Below are 19,657 nucleotides of genomic sequence, written 5' to 3'. Positions count from 1 at the left end.
AACGGGAGCGGTTCCTGCGGAAGCTGGTCGCAGGGAAACCAGACGTTCGAGCCATAAATGACACCGGGGGACCAGCCTGGGGGCCTGGGAGCCCGCCCAGGAGGGGACGCCTTGCAGGGCAGGTGGTGCCGTTGCCAGACTCGAAGCGAAGGACTTCGCCGGAGAAGGGACGGGCCGCGGGCCAGGCCCGTTCGTGGAGCCGGAAAGTATCAGAAAGGCAGGCGGACGGTCCCAGTCGACGTGAGTGAACCCCGCGCGGCCCTAGGGGCCCGGGAAGGGGGGGGGGCCGGGGCGGGCAGGTGGGGGCGGAGCAGCCCGGGGACCCGTCCGACGGCACCGGCGGGAGCGTCGGACCGGTGTCCCCGCCTGGGGCTGGGGCGACCCTGGGAAGAGGCGCAGGCGCGGAGCGCGAGGGCCAGGGACTCCCTCCGCGTCGCCCCGCGCACCCCCTCGAGGCCGCGCCGGGGCGTCTCCGGGGGCACCGGGCGGAGGAGGGGCCGGCGGCGCGGCGGGCGGGGCGGGGCGGGCGCGGCGGAAGTGCCGGGCGGCGGCGGAGGGAGCGCGCAGTCGGCACCGCCGCCCGGCTGGTGCTCCCGGCGCAGCCGCTGACAGGTGGGTCCGGGCCGCCGGGCGCTGCTCCCCGCGCTCGCAGGGCACCTGCCGGGGCGGGAGGGGACCGGAGCGGGTCGCGGGAGGGTTCATGTCCGGCCCGCGTCTCCCGCGCCCGGGCAGCACGGGGAGCCCGGCGGTCTTCGCCCCGCGGCGGAGTCGGCGCCGCCCTCCCGCCTTCTCCCTCCGTCTCGCTCCGCCGCGGATGGATGGGGAGCCCGCGGCCGTGACCGTGGAGGGGCGAGGCCCGACCCCCCTTTTTGGGCGCCCCCGGGTGCCCCGCACCCTTTCGCGTTAGAGGGTGCGGTTTAAAGGGTCCGCCCTCCGACCGCGGGGCTGACGGCCAGGCCCGGGCGCGGGGTGTGTGGCGGACGGTGTCGGGCAGAGGCGCCGAGAGGGGACGCCGACCCTCCTCGCGGAGGCGACCGCTGCAGCCCTCCTTGGACTACTTTCTGTGCTTCCTTCCCTCGGACTCGATCACGAGACTGTTCAGATTCTAAGTGGAGGGAAGAGACCAGTGTGGCAGTGAAACCGTTCAGGAGACGGCGAATACCTGCGCCTGCTCCCCGCACCGTGGCCTCCGGGACCCCGGGGCCGGCGGGACCAGGACGCGCGGGGCGGGGAAGGGGACGGGTAGCCCCCCTCCGAGGCACAGTCTGAGAGGCAGACCCCGAGCCGGCTCCCCAGGGGCCGAACCTGCGCGGGCGGCCCGAGCGCGGGGTCTGGCCTGGACTCCGGCGCGCCCTGGGTGGGGATAGATGACCAGGGGCAGCAAGGGAGGCGGCGTGCGGGGCCGATGGAGGAAGCCGGAGGTCCTTCGGAGGGGGCAGTGGGGCCAGAAGCTGAGTGCCCGACTTCCCCCGAACTACTGGCCCGGGGCGCTGAGGCTTCCAGCAAGTCTAAGGAGGCGCTGGGAAAACACCCTTCCTTATATAGAGTCCCAACTTTGGGGTTTCCCCCTGCACTTCGGCCTTCCCCCACCTCCTTCCCCTGGAAGGAGGCCGAGAGAAGCTTCCTCCTGCTGCATTTGCTGCAGTCGCTTCTCTGAGTCTGGTCAACTCACCTGTAGGAGGACAGGACTTAGGGTCTCACTGGTGCAGGGACGGCCTCCCCGCGCCCTTCTCCCCTCACCTCTCCCTGAGCTTGGGCCAGGATTTGCAAAGACAATGTGGAGGTGGCAAGGGGCTGCTGCTCAGCCTTCCAGGCGCCTCTGGTCGCTGCCTGCTGGGCCTTCAGGGCCCTGGTGTGTGTCGTGGGGCCTCCCTCAGCCCAGTGGGCTCCTGGCTGCCCAGCTAGATGCTCCATTTTCTGGGGCTCCCTCAGGTCTTCAGCAGCCCACAGGTCTTGTGGCGTTTCCTTGGAGCTGATGCAGGCACTGCTGCCTTTCCTCACTTGGCAGAGCTCAGATGCCCAAGCCTAGGTCTGGGTGAGGCCGCAGAAATTTCACTCCTGGGAAGGCAGACGCTGCCCTCTGAGGGAAAGTCAGGGCTTCCTCCCAGAAGCCGGGAGGACTTTCTGACGGCTGCTCCGCAGCTCCTGGGCTCCCGGGGAAATGTGAGCAACTGCTTCCATCTGCAGGGGAAGTATGGATGGAGCACAGAGACACAAACCCAGAACTGCTGGCACTGGGACAGTGTGAATGAGATCTAAGCCTGCCTCCCCACAGGAGGAAGCCTCTCTGGGAGGCTGACACTGAGCCTGGTCCTGGCGCACCTGGCTGCGGGCAGGATTCCCTGAGGCTGGAGACCCTTCTGCCCCTTGCCAGGCAGGGCCTTCCTTGATCTGTTAAACTTCTTGTGGGAGACCCTTTCAATACCCCCTTCTGAGGCTGCCGGAAGGGGCTGTCCCTTTCTGACACGAGAAACTTCCAAAACTTCGTATGGAACAGCAGTGCTGGGCAGTGCTGGGCAGGGCGGAACAGAGACACACCCTGACTTCCTCCTGGCCCTTTCTGCTCTCCCAGCTGCACGACCCACGGCACAGCGGCAGGCCGGCTTTCCTCTGTCCACCTTCCCTGAGCTGGAATTGCCTGTCACTGGTGGCTCTCGCCCCGTATTCCAGGACCAAGGCCTCTGGGGGAGGCAGCCCAAGGCTGTGAACCACACTAAATGTATCTGGACCGCCAGCAGGCTTAGGGGGTAGGTAATAGGTTATGGGGTGAGAGACCGAGGATTTGGTCTGGGGGACCCAGATGACAATTTCTCTGCACGCCCATCCCTCCCCCAGCTCCCAGTGAGTCAGGTTTCCGAGTTGTCTGATCTGGCCACTTTCATTTCCCCTGGTGCTGGGTGGAGGCTGGTAGAGAAAGGGGAACTGAGCCACCCGTCTTCTGAGGCCTGGGGGCAGTGGTGGGGGCTCTCCCACCCTCCCTGGCGCAGCCTGGAGCTGGGCACTGCTCAGAGGAGAGGCCTGCACATGGGGACGCCTTAGCAGGAGGTGGCACTTAGCAGCTACAACCACAAAAAAAGGTACTGGGCAGGGCACTTCAGGGGAAACTGAGGCTCATTGGTCCAAGGCTGAAGCAGACCTAGAACAACCGAGGGGAGTCTGCTTCCCGCCCAGGCGGGGCAGCCCGGGAAGCCCACTGGGGCTTGAGTGCGCCAGGCCGCAGCCTGGCCCAGGGGTCCTGCTGTGGATTGAAATCCTTGTCCCTCTGTGTGCAGTGCTCCCTCAGATAGTAAGGGTTGCTTTCACCCCCACCCCACGGAGTGTCCACCTCACCACCCCGGATACCCCAGTGCCTTCAGCCATTCCTTCTGGGCCTGCAGCCCAGCAGACTTCCTCTTGGGTCTGGTCTCTCTCTCTCCCCGATCAGGGGAGAGTCCTGGAGAGAGCAGGGCTGGTGGGGGCAGGCAGCGGGGGTGGGGGGGGGGAGACAGAATGCTTCCAGCATCTGCGGTATGTCAGTTGGCTGGTGTTCTTAAGTCCTACTTTGGTCCAGTGAATGGCAGGGTTCTGGGCTGGGGGCAGCATGTGGAAGAAGGGCAAAGTGGGAGACAGTCCTGCCCTTGAGGAGGTGGCCCACCCAGCTGGAAGGTAAACAAGATGGGGGGGGCATTGGTGCAAGGCCGAGTAAGTTCCCCAAACCGCTCATCTCAGCAAGCAGAGTTCAGGGCCACCCACGGTGCCATGGAGTGTGGAGTGTGAGAGCCGGTGTGCCCACCCCACGAGGGCAAGTCACCTGGCTGCCCGTCACCCTTGTTCTAGGTGGAGTAGCCTCTGGGAACGCTACCCCCCAACCCATGCCAGCCTCATTGCCACCACCCCATTCCTTCACTTATGGGGTCTTCCGAGGGGATGGAGGTGCCAAGGACATGGGAGAAAACCACAGCCCGCGGCCAGTGTGCTGTTCCCTCTTACACACCCATCTGCTCAGACACTAGAGCCCCGCTGGAGGCGGCCTGGTTTCTCATCCTGCTCGGCCCTTTGTTCCTTATTTGCTGAGTGACAGCCTCCCCTCTGAGTCTCAGAAGTGGCTGGGCCTTTCTGCCTCTGATTCTGGGCTCACAGGTTAAGGGCGAGGGCAAGAGAGACACCACCCAGGGTGAAGGGGGGCAGGAGAGAGCTCAGGACAGTGAAGAGAAGTTTCAGGTCCTGAGTCCAGAGAGGGGCTGGCAGGTGCAGGGGAGGAGGCATGGGTTCCACGTGGCCAGCGGTCCTGTGACTGGGGAAATGGAGACTGGCCCTGGGAGGTGGCCCCGGCTCCCCTCGGGAGCCACTAGACCTCGCCTCTGCAGTGCCCGAGGCTCTGGGCAGCATGGGGCCTGGCAAATGTTAGGTGCTTACTAATTACTGAATGAATGCGTGGTCTGGAGGGGAGGAGCCAGTCCAGGACGTTGGTGGCTTTCCAAGGACAGATCTAAGTCTGGTGGCAGCTGTCCTGATGATGCAGGAGGTAGACCAAGTAGGCTGATGGGACTTCTCTCAAGATGTCCAGGCTGGAGGGGCATGGGGGGCCCTGAGGGAAACTGAGGAAGAAAGGAAGCTCTGAGGACCGGGTGTGGAACCCCTCCCCCCCACTCGCAGGTCAGCCTCATTCTCGGGCCGGGTTTCCTAGAAGGCAGTGCAGTGAGGGAGGGGGGAGGGTGGGGCAGGGCGATTGCTGAGCAAGGATGTGGAGTCAGCTGGAGGTTGGCCTCTGCCTGACACCCCGGGAGCCCTGGAGCCTCTTTGTCCCGTGTGTCAGTTGCTCACTGGCTGTGGGCTGTGTCCCACGGGGAGGGGTGGGCCCAGCCTGGAGTGTGGCCACGAGGAAGGGCAGCCCTGTGCCTCTGTGCTGGAGGAGTGATGTCCTGTCTGGTAAAGGGTGTCTGGGTGGGGCGCGCACTACAGGGTAAACCCCTCCCTCCTTTGCCCCCAAACACAGCACAGATGCAAGGACCCTTTGACAAGAAAGATGATGGTTGGAAAGGGAATTGGCTGTGAGCACCTGGAGGGACTGGAGAGACTCCAACCCGGGGCTGGGAGGAGGGGAGCGTACTAACGGCTATGCCTGGGCCCCCTGAGCGCCCCCACGCCCCTCTGCCGAAGGCGTGGTCAGCAGCCAATGTGCTGATGCTCCCCCTCTGGCTTTCTCTTGCAGACCCCTCTGCCATGAACCAGCCTGCCCCTGGGGCCCTGCCTCCACCCCGCCGTGTGCGGCTGAAGCCCTGGCTGGTGGCCCAGGTGAACAGTTGCCAGTATCCAGGGCTCCGCTGGGTCAATGGCGAAAGGAAATTGTTTTACATCCCTTGGCGCCACGCCACGAGGCACGGCCCCAGCCAGGATGGGGATAACACCATCTTTAAGGTAAAGCCCTGGACAGGGGCAGCGTGGGCTTCTGAGGCACCACCCCCAGGAGAGGGCCCCCCACTGTACCTCAAGCTGGCTGCTTACCCAGCTGCCTTGCTGCAGGTGACCCTGGGCCTGGACTATGGGGACACAGGTGTAACTATAGGAGATGCCTTTTGTGACCTGATCCCCACAGCAAGGTGGGGACTGGCAGGCTCCCCGGAGACCGCCCTGTAACTCCTCCTCCTCCGCTTGTCCTTGTCTCATTCTCATTACACATGAGCACACGTCAGTGTGCATGTTGGTGAATGCACACGCGAAAACAACAGACAACAGTGCAATTGGAACATCAAGGCAACTCTGACTATTTTTTGCATATCTTTTCAGGTTTCTGCACAAGTGCATATATGAAATGCAAACGTTGAATCAAACTATATATTGTTTTGTAACCTGCATTTTTCACCCAAAAATCAGGACTGGTTTTTCACTCCCACATGTGCCTCGTCACTCTCTGGCCGATGAAGACTCCATTGGAGGGTTTAGCACAGGGAAGCCCCGGTCCCGGTGGTTCGGGGTTGAGCACACCCAGCCCGCCAGGCGCATGCTCTGTGCTCACACCCACTGTGCTCGCACCCACTGTGCGTCTTCAGTGGTGGTCTTCAGGGTCAGCTCCTAGAGTTGCATGTTGCTGCGTCACAGAGAATGCTTATTTTTATTTTTCTTTATTTTAAAAGATGTTATTTACTTATTTTTAGAGAGAGGGGAAGGGAGGGAGAAAGCGAGGGAGAGAAACATCAATGTGTGGTTGCCCTTCACGTGTCCCCAGCCAGGGACCCAGGCATGTGCCCTGACTGGGAATTGAACTGGTGACCCTTTGGTTTGCAGCTGGCACTCAATCCCCCGAGCTACACCAGTCAGGGCTGAGAATGCTTGTTTTTAAAGCTTTTGGTATGTATTTCTTAGTCTTTGCACTTGATATTTACCTTTTCAAGATTTTTCTCAAAAACATTTCATGTTTTTGAATAGTATAAAAAAGTGTACAGTGTTTTACAGCAAAAAGTCTCCCTCCTACCCCTGTCCACAGCCACCCGCCCCCTCCCTAAAGGCAATTAGTAGTATCGGTTTCTTGTTTGTCCTTCCTAAAAGATTTTTGTGCATATATGAGGTCTAAAAGGTATCCTGCCATGTACTATGAAAAGTAGAGACATTTATTGAAGAAAATACAAGACACAAGAAACATGGTACACAGGACAATGATGCCTCAGTGCCCTTCAAAGTAGAAACCTTGGGACCTCACACAGGTCTCCCAATTGCCAATCAGTTACCCCATTATATTTTCCCGAATCTCATCAACAGTCTGAAATCTATTCCTTTTCAAAGGTGATTTTAGTTTTGGGAAAAGCCAGAAGTTGCAGGGCACCAAGTCTGGGCTGTAACGGGGCTGAGTCAACTAGGTAACTTGATGTTTTGCCCAAAAAACTCTGCATGAGACATGATGCATGAGCGAGCATGTTGTCCTGATGAAGCTGCCAATCACCAGTTGCCCACAGCTGCAGCCTCTGGATCATTCGAATCGTTTCCGTGGTGGAATGTTCAAGCTCAATGCAAAATGTGATGCAGATCCATTGCTCTACTCACTCTGTCATTTTGAATGTGACAGCCACACAGTGCACATGCTCACCGAATAGCATGTACCACCCCTGCTGACCAGTACGGTGAAGTTCTCATTGTTCACACATGCGCATTCCAGTCCACTCTCCCTGGCTGCCAGTTTACATCGATCTCATGCAAACTGTGCTTTTTATATTAACAGTGGCTGGACTTTTTCTGGACAGACCGCATACAAGCAAATATGTACTTATCTTTCCCCAACTTTTCACAACATGATAGACGTACATGTACACCAAACATGCATAGTCTCCTGCACCTCATGATCTTCACGATCGCCACGTCAGCATAGCAGAATCTTCCTCCTTGTCCCCTTGCTGCCCAGTATCCCAGTTGGGATGGGCCAAAACGTAACCAGACCCTCCTGATGGGCATTTAGATTATTTTGGGTCTTTTGCTTTTACAAACCGTGATGCAATGAATAATCTTGTATGTGCAGAATTTTTGTGTGGATGCTTCTGTACCTGTAAAATAAATTCCCTATAGTTGAATGGTTGGGTTAAAAGGTAGAAACATTTGTAATCAGCCAAATTGCTCTCCAAAATAATGACACTAACAATTCATGGGTATAGAGCCCCTCCTAAGTGCGGACACAGTTGGTGAGCAGAGTTTCATGAGCCCTCAGGTCTTCACCGCCACTGTAAGAAGGTGGGTACTGTGATGGGGAGACAAAGCAAAGAAAGATAGTGTGGCTCTTCCCACATCACACTGTCCTCCTTAGAGATTGTAGCTGTGTACCCTCCCGGGGCAGTGAATCAGTGCCTTTCAAAACACCTGGATTTCCTCCAGCTTGTTGGAGCCCCGAGGGCTGGGGAGGCCTGGCATCCTATCTCCCACCTTGCAGAGGGGCACTCAGCATGCCGCTGAAGGTCTCCCCGCACAGCCACAACGCCCACTGGTCGAGAGGGGCCAGGCTTTGTTGAGGGCTGAGGTCCTCTGATTGCCTGCCTTCTCTTCCCACCCCAGGCCTGGGCCAAGGAGACAGGGAAGTACATGGAGGGGGTGGATGAGGCCGATCCGGCCAAGTGGAAGGCCAACCTGCGTTGTGCCCTGAACAAGAGCCGTGACTTCCGCCTCATCTACGACGGGCCCCGGGACATGCCGCCTCAGCCCTACAAGATCTACGAGGTCTGCTCCAATGGCCCCACTCCCGCAGGTATGGTGCCGACCCTGTGCGGGCCACCCGGGGGGCTGTGGAGGAAAGCACGGGGCCCTCTTCGGTGCAGTGGTTGGGAGCACACTGCTGGGTCGTAACACCCGGGGCTTGCAGAGGTCGCCTGGGATGAGCCTCTGTGGGGCCAGGGCGGCTTTGGCATGGACCAGGGCCCCGGTGTGTTTTTCATAGCCAGCCCTTGTTTTGTCTCTTGGTGGCCCAGGGAGCTCAGTGTCATGGAGTCAGGGAGGTCCCGACTGATTCCTGATGGCTGTGTGCCCTTCACCTCACTGTTTGGGCAGCTCCGGAGCCACAGCAGGAGCTGCCCCATGCACGCCACGCCACCCCCCCCCCCCCCCCCCCGCCCCGTGGCCTTCCTCCTCCTCTCCCTCTGACTCCCTTCCTCTCTTTTCTCTCCCTCTACCTGCAGAGTCACAGCCTACTGAGGACTACATTTGTGGCACAGGGGAGGAGGAGGAGGAGGAGGAGGAGGAGGTGAGCAGGGGCGTTCTCCCAGCATCTGGCTGCCCTGCGGTGGTGGGCCTGGTGGGGGCGCTCTGCTGTCCTCCGGCCCCACCACGCCGCAGCCCCAGTCCTCGGGGTCCTGCTGCTCTTCCTGCAGCTCCACTCTGAGGTTCTTCTCTGGGATTCTGAGCATAGAAACAAGGTCACCACCTTGAAACCCCTGGGGCCTTGTGGGCACGGAACATTGCCTGACTGACCCTCACAGCAGTTGCTCAGTAGGTGCTTTACCTGTTCTTAGGTATTGCACCAGAAGGCAGATGTGGAAACTGAGGCCCTGAGGGATCACTGTCCTGCCTGGGGCAGCAGCGCTGGGGGCTGGAGGCAGGGTCTGGCCTCAGCTAAGCCGAAGCCCAGGGAATTGCCTTGTGGTTCTCGTGTTATTTCTTTAGCATCAGATACACTTAATAACCTGCCCTCCCTTCTCTTTGGCCTCTTCCCTCCTCTCCCTGTGTCTTCATTTCAGCTCCAGAGGATGTTACCAAGCCTGAGCCTCACAGGTGGGGCCGGGAGGTGGTGTGGTTGGGGGCCTAATATAAGGAGAAGCTGCAGGTACCCTAGGTACCTGGGTGGGGGGCGAAGGGGGGCTGGGGGCAGGCCCAGGGCTGGGACTAGGTTGGTCTGGCAGTTCCTAAGAGTGGCATTAGAGCTCTGTCCACCCCCACCCTCTGCAGAAGCGGTGCAGCCTGGGCCCCCCATGGCACCCTATTCTTTACCCAAAGAGGATGTCAAGTGGCCGCCCACTCTCCAGCCACCGGTGGCACTTGGCCCCCCTGCTCCAGACCCCTGCCTCCTGGGCTCTGCCCCTGGGGACCCTGCTGCCTTTGGGGAGCTTCTCCCTGAGGTTCTGCCGAGCCTGCAGCCTGGGCCCCTGGCTGGCAGCCTAGCCCCCCAAGGCGAGCAGCTCCTGCCCGACCTGCTGATCAGCCCCCACATGCTGCCCCGTAAGTAAGGAACCTCAGGCAGGAGGGCTGGGCCAGCTCAGGCAGGGCTGGGGGCTGGTTTGCCAGGAGGTCGGAGGGTGGCGAAGGACAAAGATGCCCATGCCAGTCCCTCCTGGGGGGGGGTGGCTTGTGCAAGTAAGTGGGAAAAACGACATGATGACCCAGACATGGGGCAGAGAGAGTTGTGGGCTGCAAAATGGGGAGGGGCTCACAGACCTGGCGGTCCTGTCCTCTGCCTCGCAGTTACCGACCTGGAGATCAAGTTCCAGTACCGGGGGCGGCCACCCCGTGCCCTCACCATCAGCAACCCTCACGGCTGCCGGCTCTTCTATAGTCAGCTGGAGGCCACCCAGGAGCAGGTGGAGCTCTTCGGGCCTGTGAGCCTGGAGCAGGTGCGTTTCCCCAGCCCCGAGGACATCCCCAGCGACAAGCAGCGCTTCTACACGAACCAGCTGCTGGACGTCCTGGACCGTGGGCTCATCCTCCAGCTACAAGGCCAGGATCTCTATGCCATCCGCCTGTGCCAGTGCAAGGTGTTCTGGAGTGGGCCCTGCGCCTCAGCTAACGGCTCGCACCCCAACCCCATCCAGCGGGAGGTCAAGACCAAGCTCTTCAGCCTGGAGCATTTTCTCAATGGTGAGGGCCCCACATTGTGTTTCTCCTGGCCCCCTCTTGCCCAGGCACACTGTTCTAGCCTCCGACTGATGGTCTTGTTCTCTCTGCAGAGCTCATCCTGTTCCAGAAGGGTCAGACCAACACCCCACCACCATTCGAAATCTTCTTCTGTTTTGGGGAGGAGTGGCCTGACCACAAACCCCGAGAGAAGAAGCTCATCACTGTACAGGTATGTCCCAACCCCCCCCCCCAACTCTGCTTTAGCTTAAATATCGGGGAATCCTGAGGTGAGCCCTTGCCCCCCAGTGGAGGCTCGGGGCTCTGGGCAGTTTGAACATGGCAGCCAGTGGTAAATCAAGGCCCAGGGCTTCCCACACGTAAGTAGCCTTATGAGCAGAAACTGGTGCCCCTGCCCCCTGATGGGTACAACCCACCACCTGCCCCCTGGTGGATGTCCTTGGGCACAGCTGGATTTGACAGCCCCATCAAGGTGCTCAGGGTTCTCTTTGCTCCCCAGGTGGTGCCCGTAGCTGCTCGATTGCTGCTGGAAATGTTCTCAGGGGAGCTTTCCTGGTCAGCCGATAGTATCCGGCTACAGATCTCAAACCCAGACCTCAAAGATCGCATGGTGGAGCAGTTCAAGGAGCTCCATCACATCTGGCAGTCCCAACAGCAGCTGCAGCCCATGGCCCAGGCCCCTCCTGCTGGCCAGGGGCCCTGGCCAATGCACCCAGTTGGCATGCAGTGAAGTTGCATATAGTGACTGAAGCAGGCTTCCTGAGAGGCTATGTGGACTGTTGTGAAGGGCCTGAGTTCCAGATTCTCCCTGCAGAAGCTGAGGGAGGCTGGGAGCCAGTTCTGCTTCCGGGCCTCTGACTTCTGGACATGGCTCTCTGCTAGCTCCGGTGTGCTGGCTCTGAAGGAATTCAGCCATCAACACCAGTGAGCAGGCAGGGCTTCCCGTGATGCCAGGGCCTAAATGTACAGAGGAAGTGGCCCCAGAGTGCCCCAGTTTCCTCTGGCAGAAAGCCTAGAGTTCTGTGGCAGGTTCCCCTGGTGGGGCCTCTGCAGGTCCTGGGCCTGATTTGGGGGGTTCCCTAGTTTGAGCCTCACTTCCTCATCTTTCTCCTTTCTGAGACAGATTTGAGCACTTAGGTATTGCACCAAATACTTAAGGCTGGCAGCTACCTCCTTTCTTGTGAGTCCAAGAGCTTGGGGTAGAAAATGGAATTTTATGTATTTTTGGATTAATAAATGTTAAAGACACACTCAGCTGTTTACTTTTTCTAGCACTTGCTTCCATGCTGTTCTAGAAGACCCTCTTTCTGATGCCAGCTGGCCCTCTGTCCCCCAGGACCTGCCCTCTAGTGCTGGGGCCCCTGGCACAGGACCTGCCTTCCAGGCCGGTGAGTCAGCGAGCCTTCATAAACACGCCCCGGGCTGGCCGCTGTCCAGGAGGAAGCTGGCTGAAGCAAGGGTGTGGATTTTTAAATGGGTGCAGAATCTAAAATCTTGTCCAAATCAATTTTCCCATAAGAAATGGGGGAAAAGGGCTGGCATTTCAACTACATGTAGGGCCGTGCCAGTGTCATCCTCGTGTATAAATCATATGCTATTAATCTAGTAGGACAATGCATGCAAACTGGTAGTTCTTATTTGAATATGGCTCATAGATGTACTTTTCTGGCCTAAACAGTTGTGTTGTTGTTCATCTTTTTGTTATGGAAGATTTCACAGATTTGCCAAAGTAGAGACTGGTATGATACCCTCAAGTAGTAGCTTCAACAATTTCAATTTATGTTGTCTCTCTCACCCAAACTCCCATCCATACCTCCAACTGGAGATTTTGAGGCAAATTCTCCATGTAAATTTTCGTGTATAAATAGTCAGAATATATCTCTAAAGGACAATATATTCTCTAAAGAATATATAAGTATATATTCTTTTTTAAAAAGACAGTATCACTTGACCTAATGTGACAAATTTTTATTGAATACCTATGGTTTAAAACATAAGATGTTAAGAGAAATTTCATTCCTTTGCAGTCTACTTGTGAAAGAAACCGCATTGCTCGTCCTGCGTCCTGCCCTTGCCCGGATGCTGCCCGCCGCGCCTCTGTGGTGTTGGCCTGCCCGGTCGCTCACATCCCCCGCAAACCGGTGCTCTGACCCGGACTCCGGATTTGGGAGGCTCAGCTGTATGCAGGTTTCTGTTCTGACCGAATACCAGTGGGCCTTTGAGCTGTTCCCATCTTTAGTTACTGTACGTCATGCTACAGGGAATAGGCTTGTACATATTTAGGTCTTTTCGGAGTTTTGTCAGTGTACCTTTGGGATGAAGTCCCGGAAATGGAATTTCTGGGCCAAAGCATAAATACGTGCGTAACTGTGCCAGGTATTGGCAGAATCCTGCCAAACCTATCAGGTCCTGTCTTCCCGGTCTCACCAGCGGATGCATTAACTTTTTGGGTTTTGCCGACCTGATGAGGGAGAGAATCTCAGGGCCACTCCTCGTCAGGAGTGAGGCTGGACGTCTTCAGAGTTATGGGGCCTGTGCAGATTTTTATTATAATTTTAAAAGTTTTAGACTTAGACTTATAGAAAAGTTGCTAATAGAGTTCCTATACACCTTACACCCAGTGTTCCCAAGTGTTAATACCTAACATTACTAGGGGATATTTATCACAACTAATGAAATATGAATACACTATTAACTCCATTCTCTGTTCAGATTTAATTCATTTTTATCTAGTTCTCTTCCATGATCCCAACCAAATTATATTTAACATTTATTCATCTTTGTTAGCCTCCACTGATCTGACAGTTTCTCAGACTTTCCTTGTTTTTCAGAGTATATTTTACTCATATTTTATCCTCACATGTGGACCTTTTCATTGCTATTTTTATTTATTTAATTTTATTTTTAAAAAGATTTTATTTATTTATCTTTAGAGGGGAAGGAGAGGGAGAGAAACATCAATGTATGATTGCCTCTAGTGCATCCCCTGCAGGGAACTGACCTGCAGGGAACCTGCCTGCAACCCAGGCATGTGCCGACTGGGAATCAAACCACGATCCCCTGGTTTGCACAGGCCCGTGCTCAATCCACTGAGCTACACCAGCCAGGGCTCATTGCTATTTTTAAATAAAGATTTCATTTATTTATCTAGAGAGGGGAAGGGATGAAGAAACAGAAAAAGAAAGAGAGGGAGAAACAGTGATTAGTTGTGAAACCTGGTCCACAACCCAGATACGTGCTCTGACTGGGAATCTAACCTACAACCTTTCATTTATAGGAAAATGCTCCAACCAACTGGGCCACACTGGCCTGAGCTTGAGGGTATATTTTAGAATGTCTCTCGCTTGGGTCTATCTGATGTGTTTACCATGGTTTTTGTAAGAAAGACCAAAGAGGTGAAGTATTTTCTCACCATATCATATTGAAGGTACATACTATCACCATGATTTAATTACTGTTGATGTTGACCTTGATCACCTGGCTAAGGCTGCCTCTGTCAGACTTCTCCATTATAAAGTGACTTCCCTTACCCCCTGTCCATACTGCACACATGCACAGAGGTTTCAGAACTGTTAACCCAAGCCCTTTTAAGAAACCTGACCGACTAGATCGAGCACAGTGCTTACTTACACACAGTTCCTCCCATCTTCAGTCTTAGTTTTCAGCCGTTTACCATGGTTAGCATCTTCCTCCCCATGGGCCTGTGCAGCTCTATTTCCTCTTCAGATTGAAATTCGTTGTCAACACTTTAAAATTAAAGATGTCACTTATCTGATTTCCAGCTTCTTTCAGAAAGTTGGCAAAGTCAGAAACATCGTCTCTCGTTTCCCAGTGCCAAGAATCAGCTGGAACTTTAGATGGGAATGGCCCCCACCAATAGCACAGCCTCTCTCTCCTTTCACTGCTTTGTCCTTGAAGGCTTTTGGGTCTGCAACCCTCAATAAATGGTGGGACAGGGAGACTGCAAACAGATGAATTATGGAAGCTTGGAAGGAAAATCTGCACTAGGTGACTATTCATACACAGATTTCTCCCATACTGCAGGCAGCTCTTGGTAGCCAAAAATCTTCATTGGGCTTCTGCTTTTTGACTTCTTAAAAAACAAACACAGAGAGAGCACACCTGGCTATCATTTTCAAAAAGAACTTATTTATTTTTAGGAGGGGAAGGGAAAGAGAGACGGAGAAAAACATTCGTGTACAAGAGAGACACTGACCAGTTGCCTCTGGCATGCCCCCAACTGGGGACCTGGCCTGCAACCCAAGCACGTACCCTGACTAGGAATTGAACCGGTACCAAATTTTGGTTCGCAGGCTGGCAATCTACTGAGCCACACCGGCCAAAGATGTCATTTCATACAGATCTGAGTTGTAGTAGCTAGTTGTAGATGAACACTACCCAAAAGAGGGAACATAACCCATTCCAGAGGCAAAAGGCAGGACAATGCGTGTTGGAATTCACCGCCCCCTGGCTATGCTAGAATCCCACCTGGTAGTGGCCTTTGACTGTGCTGGTGTTGAAGCTGGAATCCACACAACACTGATGCTCACAGCCCTGGGGGTGAACACTCAGTGTTTCCCTCACTTCCTCCCAGCCCTCCCTCACAGAGTTCATCCTGTATCCAAGTAAACATTCCCTTTTAACTCCAGACTACTTCCTCTAGCACAGTTTTCACTGGAGTAAAGAACCGTGCAGTATTCAGAGTAATTGAGATGATATTGACAGCTTTTCCCATTTGTGTCACAGGATTTTCTCAGAAGCAACTTTTCTCATTTGTTGAAAATGTATCTAAAGAAAAATTAGGCACACCCTGTTGCATAATCTTGGATTTTTAACTTCTCTAGATTTTGACTTTTTTGTAAAATGATTCAGTCAAACCAGGGCCACACAAGGTCGTGTATGATGCATTCATAAGGTGCCGGTGCCATTCGAAAGCTCATGCTCCTTTATGTCTTAATTTACCCTACATTCTCAGTTACTGAACTTTATAGAACAGGTACAAAAGCCTTACAAATTACTTTTCTTCAGTAAAATCTTGTGGAGACTAGCCCCAATGGGTAATCTGCATTTCACATAATCATGACTAAAATTTCTTGGCTACGGCAATCATGGAGGTAGGGGAAAAAAATCTGTGGGTGCTTTGTGGCTTAGCAGTTCAGGTGCAAGGCTCTTGTTCTTATTCCAGCAGACAAGGGGACACGGGAACACAGTATGCACATTAGGGTACATGATCACGAACAGGTCATTTAAAAAATTAATGAATCTTCACTTGAGAATAATTTTTTCATTGCTTTTAGAGAGGGGGGTAGAGAGGGAGAGGGGAAGAGAGAGAGGGAGGGAGGGAGGAAGGGAGACAGAGAAAGATAAACATCAATGTGAGAGCAAAACATTGACTGGTTGCTTACTGGATGAGCCCCATCCAGGGATTCGACCCACAACCTAGGCACATGCCCTGATAAGGAACGAATGGGTAACCTTTCAGTTTATGGGATGACACTCCAACCAACTGAGCCACACTGGCCAGGGCCAAACAGTCCCTTTTTAAATTAAAGTGGGTATGTATCCTTGCGCCGCCAGAAAGAAGTAACTGTTTTTAAGAACTAGTGTGAAACACTCTGTAAGAGAGCGTGCGCAGTGAGGCCCTGACCCCATGAACAGGACCAGGTTCTGGGTTTCAAAGCAAGGGCTGCGGAGATGCCATCACGTTACACTGGGACAGGCACACCACACACGGGTTTCCAGTGGCCGGAGAGAGTTGGACTAAGGGACTGAAAGAACCTCTACATTTCTTTCAGGCCCTGATACAACATGGTCATAAAAGCCAAATTCCTTAAACAAAAAAGTCAACCAGCTGCTGCAAGGACTAGGCTTCAAAGTTGTACTGTTTACCCAAAAAATGAGAGGAATATCTGGGGTATTGTGTTGATCCCCAGTAACTGATCATCTCATTCCAAACACTGTTTCGCAGTTAAGTTTTTCCCTCCCTTCCAATAATTCCTATTTACAGAATAAAACTAAGTCCCACTGATGTCATGCAAAAAACTTTGTTTCGCTGATTTCAAATATTAAATGCAGCTCTGCAGTCAAGATTATTAGCTCAAAGCCCCATTACTGTATCACACTGTATGATCACATTTATATAAAAGTCAAGAAAAAGCAAACTAATCTACAATGACAGAAAGCAGATCAGAGGCTACCTGGGTATGTGGGAGGGTGGGGAGATGCAGGGGAAAACCGGGGGTAAAGAACAGGTTCATTATCTCGGTTGTTAATGATTTCGTAGGTATATCCTATGTCAAGGCTTATTAACTGTACACCTTAAATATGTGCAGCTTTCTGCATGTCAGTTGTACTTCAACACAGGCTTTGTTTTGTTTTAAACACCAAATACTCAGGGGTTAGAAAACAACCAATCTACTTGGTGGCCACTGTGGGAAGAACATACCACATTTCTGATCAACATGCCGAGTGACCCATTCTCTTTTCCACTGAGGCTATATGGAAAGAGAAATGTAGCATGAAGAGTTTTGGGGCAAATGGGGAGAATAAAGATGCAGGAAGAGCCACTCCCCTAAAATCGAAAGGTCCGTGGCACTGAAGACAGGGCGCTGCCTTTTAAACTCCACCCCTGGGCGATCAGATGACAAGTGGGCCGGCTGCACCGTTTCAGAACTACGAGGCAGTGAAAGGAAGCGAAAACGAACACTGATGAAATTTTAAAAATTTATTTTTCTTTTCTTTTTGTTTTTTTTTCCATTGCTGATTTGTTCTTGAGATGGCTACAACACCAGCCAGAACAGCGCGCTCACACGTGATGCCTCTGCAGGGCTGCGACTTCTTTAAACAGCAAGGTCTGCTTTGGGCCTGGCGCGCTCGCCTCCTCCCCATGAGGTCAAATAATTTCCACATTTTTAAGTAAAACACAGTTTAGCCCTGTAAACACTTCCCACATACCCACTCTCTTTTGTTCTCTCATGTCTGTGGGTGACACATTAAAAAAACTCAAACTAAAACTTAGACCATATACTCGCATCCCACTCACCACAATCTTGGCCCTCCTCTTCAAGGCTGACGGTGACCCCGCACGGAGTGGAAGTGGACTGGGGGACTGGACAGGACAGTCGGGGGTGGGGTGTACACAAGTTTTGGCCCTGGCAGGTCCCAGTATCACTGATGTGGCCATGATACAAAACAGAAAAGGCTCCTTGTTTACCCCTCCCTGTCCAAACAACTCTAAAGGTGGCAAGAAACAGCTGGGGAGGATGGGAGAAATTTCTACTCACTTTGTTAAAAGAGAAGGGGAAATGAGAAAGAAGGGAAGATGAGAGAGAGAGAGGGAGAGAGAGAGGGGGAGGGGGGGAGGGAGAGAGAGAGGGGGAGGGGGGGAGAGAGAGGATGAAACAATAAAAAACCTTAAGAGGTGATCCTGACCCTTTTCTTCCAATTGCAGCTATTTAACTCATTTGAACTCCCATTTGCCTTGTTTTTTGTCACTGCATATGCACACGCATGTTCGTGTGTGCGCGCATGCGTGTCATCTGCTACCAGGTGGATGTTTCACTTCTGGTTTCAGTTTAGTTTTCCTTTTTTATTTCCTTAAAATTCTTTTTCCTTTTAGAAACAAGTTCACCAGGAAACCAGCTCCCCTCCCACCACGCCGGACAGGCTGCAGCCATCTTTTTAAAAACTGTGCTGATTTTCCCTCGCACCCCAAACAGGGACTCCTCGGGATGGCCTCGGAAGGCTGGAGTCTCTCCCTGTCTGGTGGGACGCCCTGGTGGCGGTGAAGGCCCCTCTGCCACAATGGAGGTTTCTGATTGTGGGACACAGTCTGGTTTTTGTTTTCTTCCTGTCTTCTAATTAAAAAAGACATTCCTGGCAAAAGAGAAAAGACAGTCAACACCTGTGGTCCAGGAGACAGTGACCATTTCACAAAATCAAGGCAGGAGTTTCCCCACTGGCTCAGGCACCTCATCCTGACTTCTGTCTTGAGAACTCAGTAAAACAAGAAGTTGGGATTTTTACTTGTTGTTTTTGAAGGGAGCCACTGCTGTAATGGAACACCACCTCCGGGGCTCTGCTGCCCCTCGGGGTGCTGCGGGAACTGGGGCTGGTAAGTCGGGGGGGCGGGGAGGCTTGGCCAGTAGTTCTAGGATGCCCACTTGACACCAACCAGAAAATCTCCACTCCATTCTATTTAAATATTGGGGTTTCATGTAAGATTTTATTTTAAAAGAAGGCTTTGCCTCCTGCTAAAAAAAAAAGTTTAAAAACCAATGCTCTAGTCTCTCTGGAAAAGGACAGTACTGTAAAAGTATCAGGCGGAGTGGTTACAGGTGTTAAGTAGAGGACTCTGCACCAGAATATCTGTATTTGAGTTGTGGCTCTATCTGTACTGACCGCAGCATCAAGTGAATTGTTTAACATCTTGCAACCTCAATTTCCTCCTTTGTAAAATGAGAATAATAATCGTAACTAACCCAGGGAAACTGGATGAGGGTTATCCTAGTTAATACATATAAAGCACGTGGCGCAGTACTTGATACACAGTAAGGGCTCCATGAAATGTTAGCTATGAACATTCCTAGCTGTCCACCCAAGGTGTATCACTGTTAGCTTTTACAGACACTATAAAACCTAAGAGTCCAGATGATACCACTACTCACTAAAGAACCAAAGCACTGAAAAAATGCCTGGTGTGGTGAGGCCTTGCGGAGCAGCACCTCACCTACTACTGCATCTCATCTCAGAAGCCACCAATGAGAGTGCTGTACATGCACAGAGGGTTGACTCCTGGCAAAATAAAGTCTGCCTAAGACGTCAAAGGGCGGGCTTGGTGGCATCCAAATCCCACTATCCAGTCCTTTCCTCAGCTCGGCTTCTTCCTTTGCGTGAGAATCAGGAGACAGGAAGCACAGGGGGAGAACCGATGATCAGGAGCTCAACGGAGATGCCAGCTCCTTCCTGGCCTTCTGCCTTAGCCCAAACCTAGCATTTCAGGGTTCCCACCATGAAAGTGGTAAGAATAAGCATGTTTGCTCATTAAATCTGAAAGGTCAGTTTAGGAGAGGGGTACATGGGAAACTTGAGGTCAGCACTGTTTTCTCCAAAGTAGCCAGGTTAAAAAAGACTTGTTTGTTAACCATACACACTTATAATCCTAGAAGTGTCTGTAAGAGGAAGAGGGGGAGGAATTTTTTGGGAGATATTCTACAACAGCAACTTCCTTATGGGGGTGAAGCGGCACCCAAAAGAAGCTGACGGTTATCTGGCTGCGCTGGCTCAAGGAAATCAGGGCCCTGCACTGCCCAGCTGTTCCGCAGTGTTAAATTGTCAGGTCTTTCCCAACTCCAGCTAC

At 53.5% G+C, this 19,657-nt stretch overlaps 2 protein-coding genes across 7 annotated transcripts in view; one reads left to right on the top strand and one right to left on the bottom strand.

Annotated features, from left to right (window-relative positions):
* The first annotated feature begins 165 nt into the window (after nt 1-165).
* On the top strand, nt 166-11,549 carry IRF5 (interferon regulatory factor 5). 3 transcript variants are annotated; one of them, XM_053657081.1, is made up of 9 exons: nt 166-240; nt 5,192-5,397; nt 8,014-8,203; nt 8,631-8,696; nt 9,187-9,222; nt 9,397-9,666; nt 9,910-10,302; nt 10,392-10,510; nt 10,799-11,549. In XM_053657081.1, exons 2-9 carry the CDS (start codon nt 5,203-5,205, stop codon nt 11,027-11,029), a joined length of 1,500 nt encoding a protein of 499 aa, XP_053513056.1. In that variant the 5' UTR covers nt 166-240; nt 5,192-5,202; the 3' UTR covers nt 11,030-11,549. The 3 variants fall into 3 exon arrangements, with proteins under 3 accessions (XP_053513056.1, XP_053513055.1, XP_053513057.1); XM_053657080.1 differs by lacking the exon at nt 166-240 and adding an exon at nt 540-612; XM_053657082.1 differs by lacking the exon at nt 166-240 and adding an exon at nt 2,903-3,077 and having other exon boundaries at nt 8,631-8,695; nt 9,189-9,222.
* Nucleotides 11,550-17,008: 5,459 nt separating this feature from the next.
* Nucleotides 17,009-19,657, bottom strand: part of TNPO3 (transportin 3) — a 103,637-nt gene continuing 100,988 nt past the window's right edge. For all 4 annotated transcript variants that reach the window (XM_053657076.1, XM_053657077.1, XM_053657078.1 and 1 more), the window contains one exon: nt 17,009-18,174. The gene's annotated coding sequence lies outside the window, so the exon portion shown is untranslated. The remainder of the gene's footprint in view (nt 18,175-19,657) is intronic.

Source organism: Artibeus jamaicensis, unplaced genomic scaffold (assembly GCF_021234435.1).
Source record: "Artibeus jamaicensis isolate MK-2021 breed Jamaican fruit bat unplaced genomic scaffold, CSHL_Jam_final scaffold_3307, whole genome shotgun sequence".
NCBI classification, from domain to species: domain Eukaryota; kingdom Metazoa; phylum Chordata; class Mammalia; order Chiroptera; family Phyllostomidae; genus Artibeus; species Artibeus jamaicensis.
The sequence above is the reverse complement of the archived record's forward strand: the minus strand, read 5'-3'. Positions and strand labels throughout refer to the sequence as shown.